Source organism: Gymnoscopelus microlampas, assembly GCF_963454915.1.
Source record: "Gymnoscopelus microlampas genome assembly, chromosome: 5".
Lineage (NCBI taxonomy): Eukaryota > Metazoa > Chordata > Actinopteri > Myctophiformes > Myctophidae > Gymnoscopelus > Gymnoscopelus microlampas.
In genome coordinates, this window is record NC_139942.1 from 46,978,160 (window position 1) to 46,997,114 (window position 18,955).

The following is an 18,955-nucleotide window of genomic DNA, read 5'->3' on the forward strand; positions in this document are numbered from 1 at the left end:
AGATTATCAGCATAATACTACACGATTCCCAAAAATATAGGGAAAATGACAAATAAAACTAAACTCTAATAAGATGTGCAAAAATTTGACATATTTTTACATGGTACAGATGTGACATTCCAAAGTTTCAGAGACCCTGTCATTGGCACTTCAGTGGAACGTCAGTGAATTGTCCAAGCATTGTTACGGACAAAGAGGGGAATTTGACAAACTGTGAAATGGTGGCAGGTGCAAATTGGCCTAATTTCACAGGCAAATCAGGCCTGTGAAATTAGGCCTGATACTTTTCAGGGAAAGATCAGGAAAAGCGAAGAGAAGTGCGAAGAGGTTAGCTGTCATGTCTGTACGATATGAGGGGGGGGTCAGGACTGGAGGGCTGAATATTACCTTTACAGGCTGCAGGCGGGATCCCGACGCAGAGCGAGTACTGGAAGGTCAGCATGCAGGCCAGGAAGCAGCAGTACTTGGGCCAGAACTCAGCGATGGCTTTCCTCCGTCGCCTGTACATCACCACTATCAGAGCGAAGGCGTGCAGCATTGCGTAGAAGTCCATGCGCTGGCCGATCACGTTCACCACCAGCAGCAGGCACGTCTGCCACGGGTACGGCACAGAGAAGGGAAGAGGACAGAATGTAAGACATCTTATTTCAAATCTGGAGAGTCAATTAAAAGTTAGGGTAAGTGATTTTCTTTAGTTAAAATAAGTGTTAAATAGCTTCATATTCTGATATATATTCTGATATGTACTTTATATTCTGATCTCATTGCTATAGTGTGTGTTCAATAACAGGAGCCTCCATGTCTCTCCAGCTCTTTATTAAACAGAAAAATAATTTTCAGGTCAGGATTGTATCCAATCAGGATCGGGAACTCAGACAGGATACAGATTAAACAAGTGAATTTTGAAGTGATGACACAAATAAATGAGCAGACAAAATTGGAATTGGAACACTATAAAAATTAAGCTGATAAATGGGTACTCTCTCCCGATTGGCAGAAATGTTGTCACCTACCTGTAAAAAAAATATTTTCCGTTTATCAAAGAGCTGAAGAGATAGGGAAGCCCCTGTTACTGAACAAATAAAAACTCTATAGCAATGATCTATCAGAATATAGTGCTTTAACCTTTTAACAAAAGTGTTTTTGTTTTAACCAAAAAATATCACTTACCCTACCTTTAACACGAAAGTCCCTATTCTGGGCATGTCATAACAGTGAGCTATTTTCTTTTTTTTAATACTTTTTTTATTGGAATTTTTAGTAACATGATAAACACATCAGAGTATAAACAACAACAGTGAGCTATTTTCACCAAAGATTCAAATAAATGGTGGTTAAGAGTCGATGTGTACACTTTGAGGTTTTGCTGTGTACTGTGTCATGTGTAGTGTGTACTGTGCATTGAGGGGTACACCCAACCTCCAGTCCAAACTTGTAGAAGAAATAGTTGATGAAGTATTTGACAAAGGGGACGATGCCGTTGTCCAGGTGCTGCCGAGTGATGTCGTGAAAGATGATCCTGGCGGCGGGAGGAGACAGCTTGTTCCTCAGCCTGTAGAACTCTTGGTGTCTGTAGATGGTCACCTCGAACGCCAGGATGGCCAGCATCAACAGGTTGTTCTAAACCCACACACACACACACACCAGTAGCCGGAGAAATACAAATGTTTGCTGATTTGTAACTACAGAGAAATTACTGGTTTTAACAGCTGAGGAATTAAAAGTTAAAAGTTAATTTGCATTTCTGCACTAGAAAATGTGAACATTTTCAAAATTCAAGTTCCTTTAGCTCTTTGAAAATGATTTGGCTTACATCCTTTTCCAGCTCAGGTTTTCCAATCCTGAACACCAACCTCCTCATAATCAAGGATTTAAGATCTACTATTCCGTTACAGAGTACTAAAGCTTGATTTAAACGTAGTTGCGCATCGTGTCTCGCACCGAAAATAGTCAATCTACAAGCTTGTAGATTGCCCAACACACCCTGGCCACCCCACTTACCCTGAGGTGCTCCAAAAGGGTTTCCTGGACGAGCTTCCTGAGGCCCACCCAGTTGGCTGGATCCACAGGTTTCTTGTACAACACAGAGCTATTCATTTCCGCCACCTGCTCGACTGAGTAGTCATCTGGCTGGTAAGACAAAGGAAGCCAAGTTTTAAGAATGATCCTTACTGTTTGCCCGAATCCACATAAAGAGAAAATACTACTACTAATACTCATGATAACTATAATAAATATTAATAATAATAATAACAATAGGTCTAATGCAAAGCCTTTCTTACAAACACATTATGTTATGCAAACGTGCAGTCAGTTTGTGCATTAAACTGGCCAGTTAGAAGTGGGTTTTTCTTAGGCCTGCTCCTTGCAGTTGCAGGCAGCACCCCAACCAAAACCTAAAAGATCATGTTAAAATACTGCGGTACTTAACCCAGACATGATTTATCGTGTGTGTGTGTGTGGACTGGTGTTTAAGGAGGGCGGCCACGGTAATATTTACCATATTGCATGTCTTGGAGTAGGAGGGCGGGTCTATGGACTCCAGCTGGTACAACATTTTGCAGACGATGATAACACAGGTCCAGACGGTGCACACGCTGGAGGCCAGCGGCCGGAACTGGCTGTAGGGCAGAGCGAAGGCCCAGGACGCCAGGAACACGTAGTTGAACAGAGACACCTTGCCAAAGGACAGCAGCACACAGGACAGATCAGTGGGTCTCAACCCTTTTACTTTCCAATGAATCAAAGAACAAGGAGGGTCGAACTCAGAAGTCAATGTATATATTTTTTTTAATGCCTCAGGAAAGATGACAGATGTTAAACGTGACAAAAGTCTATCACCTTTCCTGAGGCATAGAAAAATAAAACAAATAAATTGACTTTTATTTATGAGTGCGACCCTCCTTGCTCTTTGATTCATAGAATAGTTTATTTGGACAACGCACCACCAGAGGGGTCAGAACACGGTGGTGGTATAGAGATAACCACCACTGCCTGTTGGGGTCCATTTCTACAAGCTCAGGGTTCAACACAACACTCTCAGGACTGGCGTACGTACCTCTTTGACGGTGACCAGGAGGATGTAGCAGGAGACGATCTTGATGATGTGGATCTCCAGGAGCCACCAGATGAACAGCTGCAGCTTGTGGAAGTACTCCAGGAACTTGAGGAACAGCACCGTCAGACGGTCCACCACCAGGTGCCATTTGTTCTTCAGATCTGAAGACACACAAAACACCTCTATTAACCTGAGGCCAATTCTACACATGTCTTCTAAATCCTGACAGTTTTCTGAAAAACGTATGTTGCTATATCAGTGGTGCTCAAACTTTTTCATGTCAGGACCCCCACAATTATATGTATTTGGCCGCGGACCCCCAATTCAAAATATTTCCTTCCGGGGACCCCCCAGAAGCAAAGATTTGAGTTAAAAATGTTTGCTTTAAAATATATATTTGAAGATTTGCAAAAACGATTGTTTTGGAACATTGCGTCACGAGAAAGAAAACCATAGCTCACAGCTCATCCTTCTAAGCTGTGTTTTATCACCTATTTTATTTTCTGTGTATACACACCACATCTTGATTTAAGACCAGCGCCTAACGTCTGTGTAAATACTGCGATGACACCGCCTCGGCCGGCCGTCAACATTTGGGAGACATAATGGGCGAAAGCCGCCGTTTGACCCAATCTCGGTGTCAAAACAACGAAGCGGGGAGACAAATAGAGTAAGAAGCGAAAAAAATCACCACTGCGTAGGATTTAACAACACAGCTTGTGATCAGTCATGATGAGTCATGGGTTGGGTTGTTCAAAGTGTTGATGGCAGATCCTCCTCTGGGACATTCCTCAAAACAACAGAGTGAACTCCTCTGGGAACACATGCATCTGAAACCAACAGATAGAACCCGACCGATTTATCATCAGACTGGGCTGATGTATCGCCATTATTTGAGTTGACAACTACAATTATGCAGCAGATGTGTCCCGATTTTGAACCACTTTCAACCTGGTGTCCCTATGTGATCTTCAAAAATAGCAGATCTAACAAGCTCACAATAATCAAATGTAAGTTTTCAAAATTGATCAGAATTGATTTTGCAAAATTCCAAAAAAATCTCAGTCAAAACATGGGACATGGGTAACCTATTCGATTGTTAAGACGTGACGTTGCGCCCCGCTAGAATAACTTCCGGGTCCAAGTGTTTTAATGTTAATAATAATAATGTTAAATCATAATAATAAATAAATACTTTGTACTTCTATGATATTAGCATTAAGACCCTTATTAACCCTCAATGGTTCATTTCTGAAAAAGGAGGTTATTGTAAAAAGATTTACGGGTTCCAACATGTTGTTTACAATGAAGAGTGGACGGCGCTGGTGCCTTTTGGACCCGGACGTGACATCGGACTACAAAATTACGTCAGACTTAAGAACCGAATGGGCTAGGATTCTCATAAATCGGGATTGGCATCGGACCCAAAAATCTGGGATTGGTCGGGCTCTACCAGCAGATACATGACACTGTATATTATGACACTGTTTCTCGAACAGTGGGTTGGGACCCATTTGTGTGTCACGAATGCATTTTTGTGGGTCGCGAGTGAATATCCCTTAATTTTTTTTTTCCTAAATTAATTATCAATTATTATTTTAAAAGATTTTCTTAAGATTTAGGAAAAAAAAAACATATTTTCATGAGTTGAAAACAAAATTCTAACATTTTTCAAAAATGTTTTCATGAATAAAATGAAAAATAATCAAAGAAATTCCTTAAAATAGAAAACAAATGTTTAAGAAGTAATGAAAAGCTCGCAATACGGCGCGACGTATTGTGAGCTTGTAGATCTGCTATTTTCACTAGTTTGGGTCCTGGGAAAAACGTCTGATTTCTCTTTTGGGTCTTGAGCTAAAAAAGTTTGGGAACCACTGCATTATGACTGTGAGCAGCCTCGCCTCGGTGGAGCCAACAGAAGATGGAAAGGTCTGCACAGTCGGTGCATCTGAGATTCAAAGTGCACTGTGCACACTATGGAAACATGCAGCTGTGAAAACACAGGAGAAAACCGATCAAACAGCGTTCAAATCTGGCAGTGCTGGGGGACAGATGTGCTCGGACAAGACAGAGAAATCTCTGATCCTGCACGTTTTTTTTTCTTTTCTGTTTAGTGGAGAGTCACAGCTAGGAAACACAGAGGGAGCATGCAGCAAATGTTCCGGGCCCGGAATGGTTTAAACAACATTTACAGCACGTAACCGACTAAGATGGCCTACTAGTCTAAGATTAAGGAAACACGCAGAAAACAGCCACAACTGTGCACCTTTTGATCGAAATAAGGCCATAAAAGGCTAAATATAATAACGAAAATGTATTTTAAATGCAGCTGAGAAACTTTGGTCAACTTCATTATGTACTTGCATAATACATGGTCTTTTAGTCGCAAAAATGACCTAGTGTACTTTGGATGTGATGGATAGGGTTCGGTGCAGTCCAATTGGAAGCACTTGGACCCTACCTAGATTGAACTTTTGATACTTTTGTGTGGCGCTGTAGTATGATACGATCAGGGTATTCATTTACGAAAAAAACACAAAAAGTTAAAATAAGGAGATAAGAGGTTTCTTCCCAACAGCGACGATATATGTCTGTTTTTTCCAAGCCATCAGCCCAGGCTGGTGTGAGCCCCCCCCCGTACCTGAACTGTGCTCGGTGCTGGGCTCCGGCTCCGTCTTCACACTGCAGTGGCGGCTGTCCTCCGCACTGGACTGACGGTGGTCCGACAAGCTTTTGGGGCGCTTCACGCTGTCCCTGTCGTCCATCATCACCACCACCAGGGCCTGGTGTTCCTCCTCCTTCTCATTCAGCATCTCCTGCTTCTCCTCCTTGCGTTTGTCCTCCTCTGTGGGCAGCGCCGCGTCCACGGAGCAGGCGCTCAACATGGTGAGGTCCGCCAGGCTGCCGTCCGGGTGCGCCAGCCTGACAACAGGGCAGGGAGGGGGGGCGTTACTGACCATCCTTGAAGGACATGTTGGCGACGCGTACATCACACAATAGGGCATAGCAGTGGCGGCCATTTTGCGGTTCCATAGATAGAAAGCCCATTCATTTTTCCCATTAGAGATTTCCGAAAATATTTTTATGAATAATTTTTAAGCCAAGCCATCCAGGCTCCTGGTGAACATTATTTGGTTTCACGCTTAAAATAATTAATATAAATATTTTCAGAAATCTATGGGAAAAATGCATGGGGTTTCTATGAGTGGAAACACAAAATGGCCACCACTCTTACACACAAATAGGGCACAACATGTGCGCGCACGTGCATGTTGTGCCGTATGTGTGTGTGTAATGTGTGTGTATATGAGCACACACGCACGCACGCGCACACACACACACACACACACACACACACACACACACACACACACACACACACACACACACACACACACACACACACACACACACACACACACACACACACACACACACACACACACACACACACACACACACACACACACACACACACACACACACACACACAGCTCTGACTCATTATTATGAGACTCCAAAGCAAATGTTAGGATGGGAGCCATCAGCCCCGTTTCCATGAACAGACCAGCTACTGTATATCAAGCACTGTGATCTGTAAGCAATGCACATTCCTTTAGCATTCTCCCCCAAAAAAACACATGGTCAGAGTTGACTTCACAAGGGCCTTACTCCAGTGCATTAACCCTGGATCCAAGTCCTGTCCTGACCTTAACTAACTTAGAGCATAATTGGACGCACATTGAATTAATAATAGCGCTGTAATTGAACTTAATGAGAAGTTCTTTGAGATATGGAGTTCTAACAACACAATCTAAGTGTGCGGGTATGGGTAGTGTGTGTACAGTGAATTAAAGTAACCGTTTGGGCCCATGTTAGTCCACTGGAATAAAGCCACAGAGAAGTATTACTGAATTTTGATCCACGTTGTGGTTTCAGTGAGGGTCTTCTGTTCACATTGGGTAAATGGTAATGCATGGGGGGGTGGGGGGAGCATTAACCACTTTCAACCTGGCGCCCCCCATTTTGGACATGTCATTATAAGACCTACATGCTTTAATTTACTTTGTTGTACAACAGTGTCACGCTGTGAAAAGAGACGCTATTTTGCGCCACGCGACAGCTTTGTACAACAAAGTATAAATCAGGCTGTAAAACCATTGAATTCCTCCTTCTCAGGCAATGGGAGTGAGGTCAGAGGTCACAGAGGTTAAGAGGTTAGGGTTAGCTTGCATGAACCGGCCGCATACTATATCAAGGCAAGCATTTGGTGTCTGGAGGTGAGACTTACTTGCTCGGCTGAGTGGGAATTTTTTGCTTGATGCTGCTCAGGGCAATAGAGTTATTAACAGAAGCCAAGAAGAACAGTGAAGACAAAGACGGCAAGATAGACACAGACAACCTGGAACTAACATTCACGTACATGTAGGAGAGACTCAATAGGGTGGGGCCTTTACAGTAAAAAATGCAGAAGGATTTTCCGAAAGTTTGTGGCGGGAGGGGATGTTTATGCAGTGTGTGTGTGTGTGTGTGTGTGTGTGTGTGTGTGTGTGTGTGTGTGTGTGTGTGTGTGTGTGTGTGTGTGTGTGTGTGAAGGGCGGGGAGGTGGTTATTATTGAGAAGTCACGGGAAACAGCCTCACACATGCTTGAGAAAGAGGTGACTCCACATATGGGTAAACGATCAGAGACCATATGGGGTTCTTAGGGACGAGATGGTGAAAGATCCAACGACCTACCCAGGTGGAGGCTACAGGCAACAGAACTCAAACAAAAAGGACATAATACAACTTAAACACTTTATTAAAATCCTGCCACGGAATACAACCACCCGCATCACATCGACCAATGTGACTACATAACCACGGGGATGAGGAAATCACTGGAGATTTTGAGGGTGCAATATAATAAGCTCTGTGCATAATTGTGGTCCCGGGTTTCCAGAAGGTGGCATACCGGATTGCTGTTCCGGTTCCGTTTCTCATAGCTTTGTTTGATTGGTTTCACAGTAGATTTGAACGAGAAATACACATGACACCTTCCTATGTGTTTCCGGTTAAAATCTGCTGGCGAGCCAATCAAAAAAAGCCATGGGAAAATAAACCGGAAAAGGAAATTATAATACAATTATGCACAGAGCCTATTATTAATGTCAACAGACAATAACAAGGACAGGTCAGCTAGGGTACTGTACATCCATATAGCATCAGGACAGAGGAAGCTGACATTCGAGATAGGTTGGTTGGGATGGTTTGATGGATGCTATAGAATGCGAGCAGTTACCCACCTATTCATGATCAGATACACACGGCCATTGACTTTAGCATGGCTGTGAGAGTCGAACGGAAGGCATGACGATGAGTGGTGGAGAGAAAGGTGGCAGAGCAGAAGAGAGGTAAGCAAGTAAGCACATCAGGAAAAGAGAATGGAGACGTGTCCACGACAACAGATTTAACGAAATGTAAGACGGACATCAACTACAAGAATGTCAACGTTATAGCAGTGGCTGACAGAGGTGGGTAGAGTAGCCAAAATTGTACTCATGTAAAAGTATTAAGTATAAGTATAGTACAGAAGTAGTAATACAAATGATTACTTGAGTAAGAGCAATAAAGTATCTAGTGAAAAGTCTACTCAAGTATTTAGTTACTTACACATAATTGAAATGTGTGCTTGTCCAACAGAAATAAACTATAAACTTGTGCAAATTAAAATATAGTCTCTCTCTGATAGAATGAAACAAACAAATATAAAGGAGTAAAAGTGCATTGTTTTACTTCAATAAATATTATTATTAATATAAAGTACTTGAATGGTATGTTAGATTAGAAGTACCATTTGTTGTAATTAAATGAGTACATTTAACTTGTTATTACCCACCTCTGGGGACTGATGTGTGATGACACAAACCACAACAAAGCAGACAAGGGCATCCTTTAAACCAAGCGTTTTGATGGATGTAGAGGGAGGAATCAATCTGGGAAACTAGGGGTCTAAGTGTGTCATGTAAAGAAGTCCTGAATGGTATGAGTGCATAATGAGTGTTTGTGTAAAATGGCTGGTCCTTAATGAAATCCTACTGTACTGTATATCATTCTACTGCAAATCAATGATGATGTTAAACGGGTAGTTCACCCAAAAAGTTACATATTTTCTATCAATTACACACCCCATGAAGCCTTGAATTAATGGAGATTTTTTTTCTTTTTCTTCGCATTCCTAAGCCAATAATTTGATGACCGGTGGAGTCTCCGAAAGGAGACTCAATTGACCTGCATTTGAATCTCCTCCCGGAGACTCCGTCGGTCATCAAATTATTGGCTTAGAAATGTGACAAAAACAAAAAAATCACCATGAATTCAAGACTCCGTGGGGTGTGTAATTGATAGAAAATAAGTGAACTCCTTTAAGACTTTCATGTGAGCCCTGTTCTATTGAAGATGCCTCCAGTATCGTTCTCAACTCTTTTCCATTTGTCATGTCCCCCAACAACCTTCTCATGTCAGCACACAGCCAGGTAACTAACTCTTTAGTCCCTATTATGGGTTATGCCATTATAGGCGAAGATTTGTATACTTTTTCAAACATTAAAAACAAAGAGCCAAAATAGCAGTTCTACAAGTTCACACCTTGTAGAACGGCTATTTCCGTGCAACACCGTCGTACGATGATGTATATAACACAGGGCTTAAGTGGTTAACTCTAAACCAGTGGTTCTCATTGTAGGGTACAAGGATCCTCAGAGTTCCTTGAGGGGGTTCCAAATGGACCCTTAAAGGTTTGTAATTCCAAGAGTGTACAAATGGAACATTTGGTTCCATTTTGTTATGGGGGACAGGGGGTCCTTGAAATTAAAAAGTTTGAGAACCACTGCTCTAAACTAAGCTAGACTGGACCAAACAAAACATTTAAACTAGATGAAAGTGAACTAAATTAGAACACTCTCACCTGTAGATGGTGCTCTGCTCCTTGGCGACCACAGCCTGGAGGTCGGTGAGCAGCAGGAAGCGGTCGTGGAAGTAGTGCAGGTGGAGGATGCACACCAGCAGGAAGGAGGTGGGGATGAAGATCCGGATGAACAGCATGGACGCGGAGAACCTCTCCAGACCCAGGTCCTTCAGCCTGATGGAGAGATAATAATAATGAACAGCTTGGACACGGAGAACCTCTCCAGACCCAGGTCCTTCAGCCTGATGGAGAGATGAGGAGGGAGGGAGGGAGAGAGAGAGGGAAGGAGGGAGAGAGGTAGTGCTGGCAACTACCGTTTATTTCAGTGACTGGAGTCATTTCGTTCAGTTCACCAAAAAAAGATTATTTTCAATAATTCGTTCACCATTCACCATTTAGTACTTCCGGTTCCGCCCTCCTCGTGTACTGTAGTTCAGTCCAATACGATAACTTTTGAGGAATTGACCAAGATCGCTCCTGTTCGCCGAAAAGGACAAAATCACTTCGAACAAATCACTCACCTTACAAACACCCAACACTAGAGAGAGGTAGCTTGAAATACTGTGTGGTGTGACATGGTATTTATATAGTTAGATTTGATGAATGAGATGACATTATGTTGAGGAGACATGAGATGAGATCAGTAGAGATGACATGAGGTGACATAAAATTAAATTACATAAAATGACACGACATTAGTTGAGATGACATGAGATCAGGAGAGAATATCTGCAAAACGAGGAGTTACAAACTCTGTAGACAAACTCTGTCTAGACTGGAAAAGGCAACGCTCACTTATTTCCAAGGCTGTGGCCAGATTTCACTTTTATATGAAATGATTGTTGATAAATCAAAAGAATCCTTGAACTGGAGATTGGCTTGGTGTAGTGACTCCTGGATGTAGAAATCTGAAGATGAATGGAAGAGTTTACCCTGACCAAGACTATCAACACAGATTTAAACTGATACAAAATAACGGATCATGCGTTCATGCAGTACATGACTCCATCCCTCTTACATCGCTTTGATAGTAAAAAATAAATCCTGATTTATGTATAAAATGTGGTCTAGAAGAAGGCACGTTATTCCTCTGCCTTTGGGGATGTCCAAAAATGTAAAGATTCTGGGAAAAGGTCAAACTATGTCTAATGTCATCTCTACAGGGTTGCCTGTCTGCCCTCTGATATTTATCCTAACCTGAGGTAATCACTTAAAAGAACACCCATTTTCACACCTTATCTTCATGTAACTGGTCCACACTAAATGCTCATTATAAGACGGTATTGTCTCACAGGTGGGATGTGGACAGTTCAGAAACCTGCCAAACAATGACATCATTGGTGGGGTTTACAAAGCTAATGGAACCTAATTGGAACCATCCACAGTCCACCTCTGAGACACATAGGGTGCAGACAGACAGAAATGGCACCGTCCCATATTAAGCATTAGGGAGGACCCATATACAGTATAGTCTCTGTCGGGTGGAAACCTCATATGTACCAAAACTAACTTTTCAGGATTCAAATTCAAAAACAACGAAAGCGGCAGAACTACAAGCTCGAAACTCAGCATGTGGATAGGCTACTTTAGATACTTTTGTGTGACGCTGTAGTATGATCAAGCATGGCATTAATTTACGAAAAAACACAAAAAGTTAAAATATGAAGATAAGAGTTTTCTGCCTGACTGACAACAACGATATTTTTTGTACTTAATTGTACAAAAAATAGATACGATAGCTAATCAACAAGCTCACAACCCATCACTGTGGGGCATGTTGTGAGCTTGTAGATCTGCTATTTTAGACATTTATATATATTTTTTTGTATGGCTCTTTTTTTCCATTTCTGAAAATATATTTTTTTTTTTCATGTAGATTCTTGAAACATCTCACCTATTATGGACAAAAATGGGGCCACCAGTTTGAAAGTGGTTAAGATCGTCAGGTGCAAATACAGTCATCTTATGTTCACTTCAGGCTAAACACTGTATTGCAACTGCGTGCCTGCAAGAACACTGAGTCACCTACTGTTGAACACTGGTTTAAAAGTCTTTCCAACTGTTTAGCCATGGAAAAACTGACTTACTGTACTGTACTGTACTGTATGCCACCAAGGGGAAAATATGTTTGTATATTTATATATATAACATTATTAAGGTCACCTATCAAGAGGTTTGCGGAGTACTTGAAAGATTAGAATTATTTATTTATTAATGTATTAGCTTTTTACCCCTTTTTCTCCTCAATTTAGTTGTTATGCCAATTAATTCCTCCCCACACACATTTTGAGTGTTGTCACTGTTGTATCCAACTGACTCTCCTGCCAGTGAGGAGCCCCCACTGGGAGGACGTGGACTCCGTCCTACTCCTCCCGCCCAACACTCCCTGCTGACAGGTGCTGCCCCCAGCCGGTAAGAATACATGCAGTGACAAATATATCACTCTCTCCACCCGGCTTCCCTCCCCCGAACACAAGCCAATTGTGTCTGATCAATTTATTATTTTGTGGGGGATTGATAATATTTTCTCCACCATATTGCAGATCTGGTTATTCCCTCCTACAGCAGTCTAGCAAATTAGAACAAGCAGTTATAAGTTCCAACTGCAATTGTTGCAATTGTTTTCAAAGACTATTTGACCTAGGTTCATTTTCTATTACATGCACCTTTCTCAAAATTTCAGGGACCCTCATTTTGATATGCATTGGGCCACAGATCCCCATCTGATATGAACTTTTATCTCGGGACCCCGATCTACAGTACACTGTAAAATCCTCCTTGTACGCTCCATTTGTACACTCCATTTGTACACTCTCAGACCTGGAAGGGACTATTTGGCTCCTATCTATCAGCCATTTAGCTGGGGACCCCCCTGTAGCCTCATTGAGAACCATTGCTTTAAAGTACGCTTTACAGTATTGTACAATTGTATGTATGTCATGTCTGATGGAGCGCATGCTTCTGTTAATGTTAAAACCTGTGTACACTCTAAGCCAACATGACTGGACGCCACTAGAAGCTGAGGTTAAGATAACCAGCACTCACTTCTCTTCATTCATGCCCGTGAGGTTGGACCAGAAGGGCAGTGACGTCTCAAACTGGAAGGTGTAGACCAGGATCAGCACCAGCATGGTGTACATCACCACCGACACCCAGAAGTACTTCAGCATCCTCCGCCAGTACTCGTAATGCACCTGCGGAGGGCCACAAACACAAGGGACACATTTGAAAAGTGTTTTTGATTAGGAAGGTACCCGAGTAGACAGACCAGATGTGGAAGTCAGGATGAGCATCTTTGGCCATGAGAAGAGCTGAAATTATCTAAATGCTCAGGAATATTGCTTCTGTGCTTCCTTTCCCATCTCCCTTAACCACTTATGCCCTATACACTTTGTCGTACCAAGAATAGCGAAAATAGACGATCTACAAGCTCACAACACATCGTGATGTGATGCGTCGTGAGCTTGTATATCTGCAATTGTTTTAGCTATTTGCCCACAAAATAGGGACACTAGGGTTCCTGTGGTTAATACAAGCAAATGCGAGGTAAAGAACTAACACCCACTGTGGTGGTGGGCTGTTGGTTTGGAGAAAAACAGACTTATTATATACACTGCCTATCCCAGCCGTATACATGAAAATGTAGGCATACTAGTACACACTTATTATCAGCACATTTGAATAACTTTTCAGCCTTTGAGTAAGCCTAAATCATCATACATTTCCACAAATAGGACGTAGAGCACACACATACTGTACATCCACTGTGGTGTGCAGGTGCAGGACAAACAGAAGATCAACATAATAAATAATCTGCACACTATTACTTGCTGCCACTGTTTATTGCAAGAAATATTTACGAGTAGCCACAAAGTTGTAAGTACCGTTGCAGAGCTAATAACAGTCAGGATAATGCATTATTCATATTATTTATTTGTCACTGTGCACCCTGCTCCAACTCCAACAGTCCTTTCAAACATTATGCTAATGCTGCAATCCTAATGGTACAATAGAAGAGGTGGTCTCCCTACTTTTCCATTGAAAAATGTAGACCCTGGTGTCTAGGGATTGTATTTGGAAAAGCGGTAGACGTTTGGTCTTCCACACGGGAGACTTTTCTTTTTTTTTTACCACTACACTTTTTGGTTGAACTTTTCTTTCTTTTTTTCAGGTTGCATCTGAGCAAACCTCTGTGGACATTCCCTATTTTGTGTTTGGTGTGCGAGCTTTCCTTTTGCCCTTTGGGGAAAAGCCTGGCCTTGTATTCGACCTCCCACCATCATGTATTCAGCCTCCCCACCCTCATGTATACATGACTTATTATATACACAGCCTCAGCCTCCCACCATTCAGCCTCCCACCCTCATGTATTCAGCCTCCCACCATCATGTATTCAGCCTCCCACCATCATGTATTCAGCCCAGTGGTGGAAAAAGTACTCAAATTCTTTACTTGAGTAAAAGTACCAATACTGCAATACAGAATTACCCTGTTACAAGTAAAAGTCCAGAATTCAAAATGTACTTGAATAAAAGTACAAAAGTATTGGCATCAAAATGTACTTAAAGTACCAAAAGTAAAAGTACTAAATGTCTGAAAATAGCAGATCTACAAGCTCACAACGCGTCGCGATGCGACGCGTTGTGAGCTTGTAGATCGGCTATTTTCAAATAGCCTAGGTATAAAATAGAGCTAAAGTGGTTAATGTATGTTTTATAATATCATAATTTATATCTGAAAAGTAACTAGTAACTAAAGTTTTCAAATAATTGTAGTGGAGTAAAAGTACAATATTTTCCTCTGAGATGTAGTGGAGTAGAGGTAAAAGTATTGGAAATTGGAAATACTCAAGTAAAGTACAAATACCTCAAAATTGTACTTAAGTACAGTACTTAAGTAAATGTATTTAGTTACTTTCCACCACTGATTCAGCCTCCCAACTTCATTGCTTCATACTCTTTCCCAGAGCTTTCACAAGTTGTACCCGCCTCCCCACCTGGCTCTGACTGTGTGAACATGAGTCCATGCCCTCAACTTACTCTCTGCCACCTCCCCACCACAGGCCAAAGAGCGGTGCACGGGGGAGTGTTTGTTTTCCTTAAGAAGGAGGTCATGCAGGGAGGATATAAGGTATGCAGCTCTGCAGGAGCCAACTAACATGACTCCTCGAGGTAAGCAGCTCTTTAGGAGTAAACTTGGGGCACCTCCTTGAGGTAAGCAGCTCCGAAGGAGTAAAACCTAGCACCTCCTTGCGGTACCACAGCTCTCTGAACACCTCCTCAAAGCAAAATCAAGTCAACATTTCAAGGTGTTGCAAGGTGCATGGTTCTTAAAGCAATAGGACACTTTGGTAGAGGTTTGGGTAGTGTGTAGTTACCTTGCCATGATGCAACTAGTCCAACCACTTGAAAAGGTTACACTCTATATGACATCTGTTATTATCTTGAATACAATCAAATCATATCAATAGGGATTTATGTTGAAAGCACAGGAGGGTGAAAAACACCAATTTGACTCACATTTAATTTTAATGTGAACTATGACTAGACTATAAGCTAGGCTGCCACATTGTTTATTTTCTTTTACTTTCAATTCCAACCATGGTAATGAAGTATGAGCTTTCTGCTGGTTTTGGCCATGTTTATATTGCCTACATCAAATGACATGGAAAGAATGCACATGGCAAAGCATCGAGGGTGCGCAGCAGGGCCATCTTTGGAAGACTGTTTTCAGCATCACTGATCAGTTACAAGCGAAATGCGACATGGTCTTAGGGGTGGAAGAAGTACTCCGATTTAAGTAGTAAGTAACTTGAGTAAAAGGACAAAGGCATTTACACCAAAATATACTTAAAGTACCAAAAGTAAAACTACTCATTATGTACAGTAGGATGTCCCAAGTTGTCCAAATGTATCAAAATCGTTCAAAAACAGCTGCGATACGATGCGTTGTGAGCTTGTAGATCAGCTATTTTGAATAGACAAAGTATAAAATTGGGCTTAATTGGTTAATGTATGTTTTGCGATAATCTACAAAATAACTTGTAACTAAAGTTTTCAAATAACTGTAGTGGAGTAAAACAAGTGCAATATTTGCCTTTGAGATATAGTGGAGTAAAAGTATAAAGCATTGAAAAAATTCACATACTCAAGTAAAGTAAAAGTACCCCAAAATTGGACTTAAAGCTGCACTACAGTATGTAACTTTCTTCCTCTACCCTGGATTTTAACCCGGTTTCCTGCGCAAGTGCTGACATTTTTACCATTGAGATAACAGAGCCTGCCTTCTGGCTCAGGGGATCAATTGAATCAGGTCAAAATTCGTGTCAGATCCTGTGTCGAGATGAGACATGACCTTACAATCTAAATCAAAAGAAGAGCAGGGAGACTAAATACAACCATCCCAATTGTATAAGTGACATTGTATTAACATACTCTACCATACAGAATGGACAAAATTACCCTTTATTCATAAAACAAAAGTTACATAGTGCCGCTTTAAGTACAGTACTTGAGTAAATGTTACTTTCCACCACTGTGCAGGGTCTAGTCGTGTTAAGTTCAGTCAGACTCTGTTAGCACCATAGTTCTTTTCCTAACTTCTTATCCTTCACATCTTTCCTTGACCTCATGACATTTTCCACGAGGCCTATAGGAAAAGTGGTTAGGAAAGGAAAAAGGACATCATTTTTTAGACTATTCATGTCCAGCAAGAACTGCTGGGCAGAGCAGCAGAGAGAGAGAGAGAGAGAGAGAGAGAGAGAGAGAGAGAGAGAGAGAGAGAGAGAGAGAGAGACACACACACACACACACACACACACAGGGGGACTGATATAGACAAGGAGTATCCTCTCTCTTTCACAGATGGATGTGCACACACACACACACACACACACACACACACACACACACACACACACACACACACACACACACACACACACACACACACACACACACACACACACACACACACACACACACACACACACACACACACACAGAGCAAGGTTAGATGTTGACAGAAAAGGATCTGATAGGAAACACATGTAGTATCCACTACAGCAGCTGGGTCCTGCTGAAAACACGCGCTCTCGCACACACACACACACACACACACACACTCGCACTCGCGCACACACACACACACACACACACACACACACACACACACACACACACACACACACACACACACACACACACACACACACACACACACACACACACACAAAATACGGACCGCAAACAAACAACAAATGTGCAGTCACAGTACATCCTGGTTGCCTGTTTGTGTAAGCAGAGATATCCACCAGCCAGGTAGTCACACCATCACACCATTCAGTAATGGAAGGCAACACCATTATGTGCTATGTTCACACTGGCAGATACAAAGCTACAATCTACCATTAATTTTCAATGTAAACCAGCGACATGAAGAAGATACAAAGAGACACCCAACGTTTGTACTGTAGCTGCTGCAAAATCTACAAAGCTCCAATGCAAGTTGATGTGGCTTCAGATTAAAAAACTACAAATGACCAAGTGTTGTTTTTAAATCGATTAGTTCAATTAACTGTTACACACCTATAGATTATGTATACAGTAGGCCTGTCACAAGTATTACTTAATAGCCTAATAACGACAGAAAGGCAACGGGATCGATGTACGAAAAAGAATTTCACCCACTTTTTTACCTTGTAAACCTGTGATGTGACAATAAACCTGATTCTGATTCAATGAAATGTGTAAATCGCAATTATTAAATGGCTCTATAAAATGTCATAACCGTGACAGCCCTATGAATACAAACATACTGCACAGTGTGCACACACAGCAACATAAGTTGAACATTTTGATGCAGGAACCAAGCACACATGCACCCATTATTGTTGGTCATTGTTTGACAGTATTGCTGCTACATTCTTCTTCTTTATTATAATGTCTTTGTTGTTAAGGTTTTACTATCGCTGCTACAAGGCTGGGAAGAGGATCCTAAAATCAAATAATTTCACTTTTATGTGCAAAAAACCCTAGAGAGTCCTGAACCTTGAACGATGTGCGGCGTTTCATGGTTTAGCGACACCGTGTAACACTATGTAAATATAAATCTGTGCTGGATAGGGTGACATCGTGCCACGGTACGTGACCTACGTACTCTTTGATTTTAACAGCCTTTTAATGTACAAAATTGCACAGCGTTATACGCGGTATAGAGGACATTTGTATTTAGGAGGACTGTGTTTTATGGCGGGTGCGGATATAAAACAGTCAGGAGTGTATCGTAGGTTATGAGCTGGTATGATTACACCAACTTTATAGGCTCTGTAAAAACGTCAACGTCAGCAACTTGTATCTTTGAGAAATCGAAATTGGAAGCCGGACAACATTTTGCCTCAACGCCTCAGAGCATTTTGACCCTGGGTGTGTAGGTGGGTGTGGGTGTGCATGCATGTATTTTTGAGTTAAAAAAAAACTGCCGATTTACACGCTCAGAACGCTTCGCATTTGTGTAGAAGATTGTTGACAATTTACACCGAAATGAAATGTAACATTTTCACACATCTTCCTCCTACTCACACATACAGTGCTGTCCAGAACCACAACAGAAATAAGCCCTGGGCTTCATTATGTTTTATCCTCTTGACAAATATTGAGCAACAGATATGTTATTTACATATGTACTGTATATTTTTCGTAAATTAACGCCCCTCCTTGATCATACTACAGCGTCATACAAAAGCATCAAAAGTAGCAGATCTACAAGCTCGATTCGTGCCGTGTTTTGTGCTTGTAGATCTGCTACTTTGAATCCTGAAAAGTAACAGTTTTGGATGAGGTTTCCACCCGACAGAGACAATATGCATTTCATCAGAGAGGTCAGATTCACCTGCAGTACTGTGGTGGCCCTATCGTAATTTCTGTGTGTGCGAGGGAGGCTGTGTTGTGCC

At 41.7% G+C, this 18,955-nt stretch overlaps 1 protein-coding gene across 2 annotated transcripts in view; it reads right to left on the minus strand.

Moving 5' to 3' along the window:
* piezo2b (piezo-type mechanosensitive ion channel component 2b) overlaps window positions 1-18,955 on the minus strand; it is a 143,310-nt gene that overhangs the window by 50,189 nt on the left and 74,166 nt on the right. For both annotated transcript variants that reach the window (XM_084057136.1, XM_084057135.1), the window contains exons 16-23: window positions 13,051-13,199; window positions 10,006-10,179; window positions 5,700-5,980; window positions 3,059-3,219; window positions 2,501-2,677; window positions 2,002-2,130; window positions 1,420-1,620; window positions 388-592 (exon numbers count right to left, since the gene is read on the minus strand). In XM_084057136.1, the coding sequence (XP_083913262.1) occupies window positions 388-592; window positions 1,420-1,620; window positions 2,002-2,130; window positions 2,501-2,677; window positions 3,059-3,219; window positions 5,700-5,980; window positions 10,006-10,179; window positions 13,051-13,199 (1,477 nt within the window). The remainder of the gene's footprint in view (window positions 1-387; window positions 593-1,419; window positions 1,621-2,001; window positions 2,131-2,500; window positions 2,678-3,058; window positions 3,220-5,699; window positions 5,981-10,005; window positions 10,180-13,050; window positions 13,200-18,955) is intronic.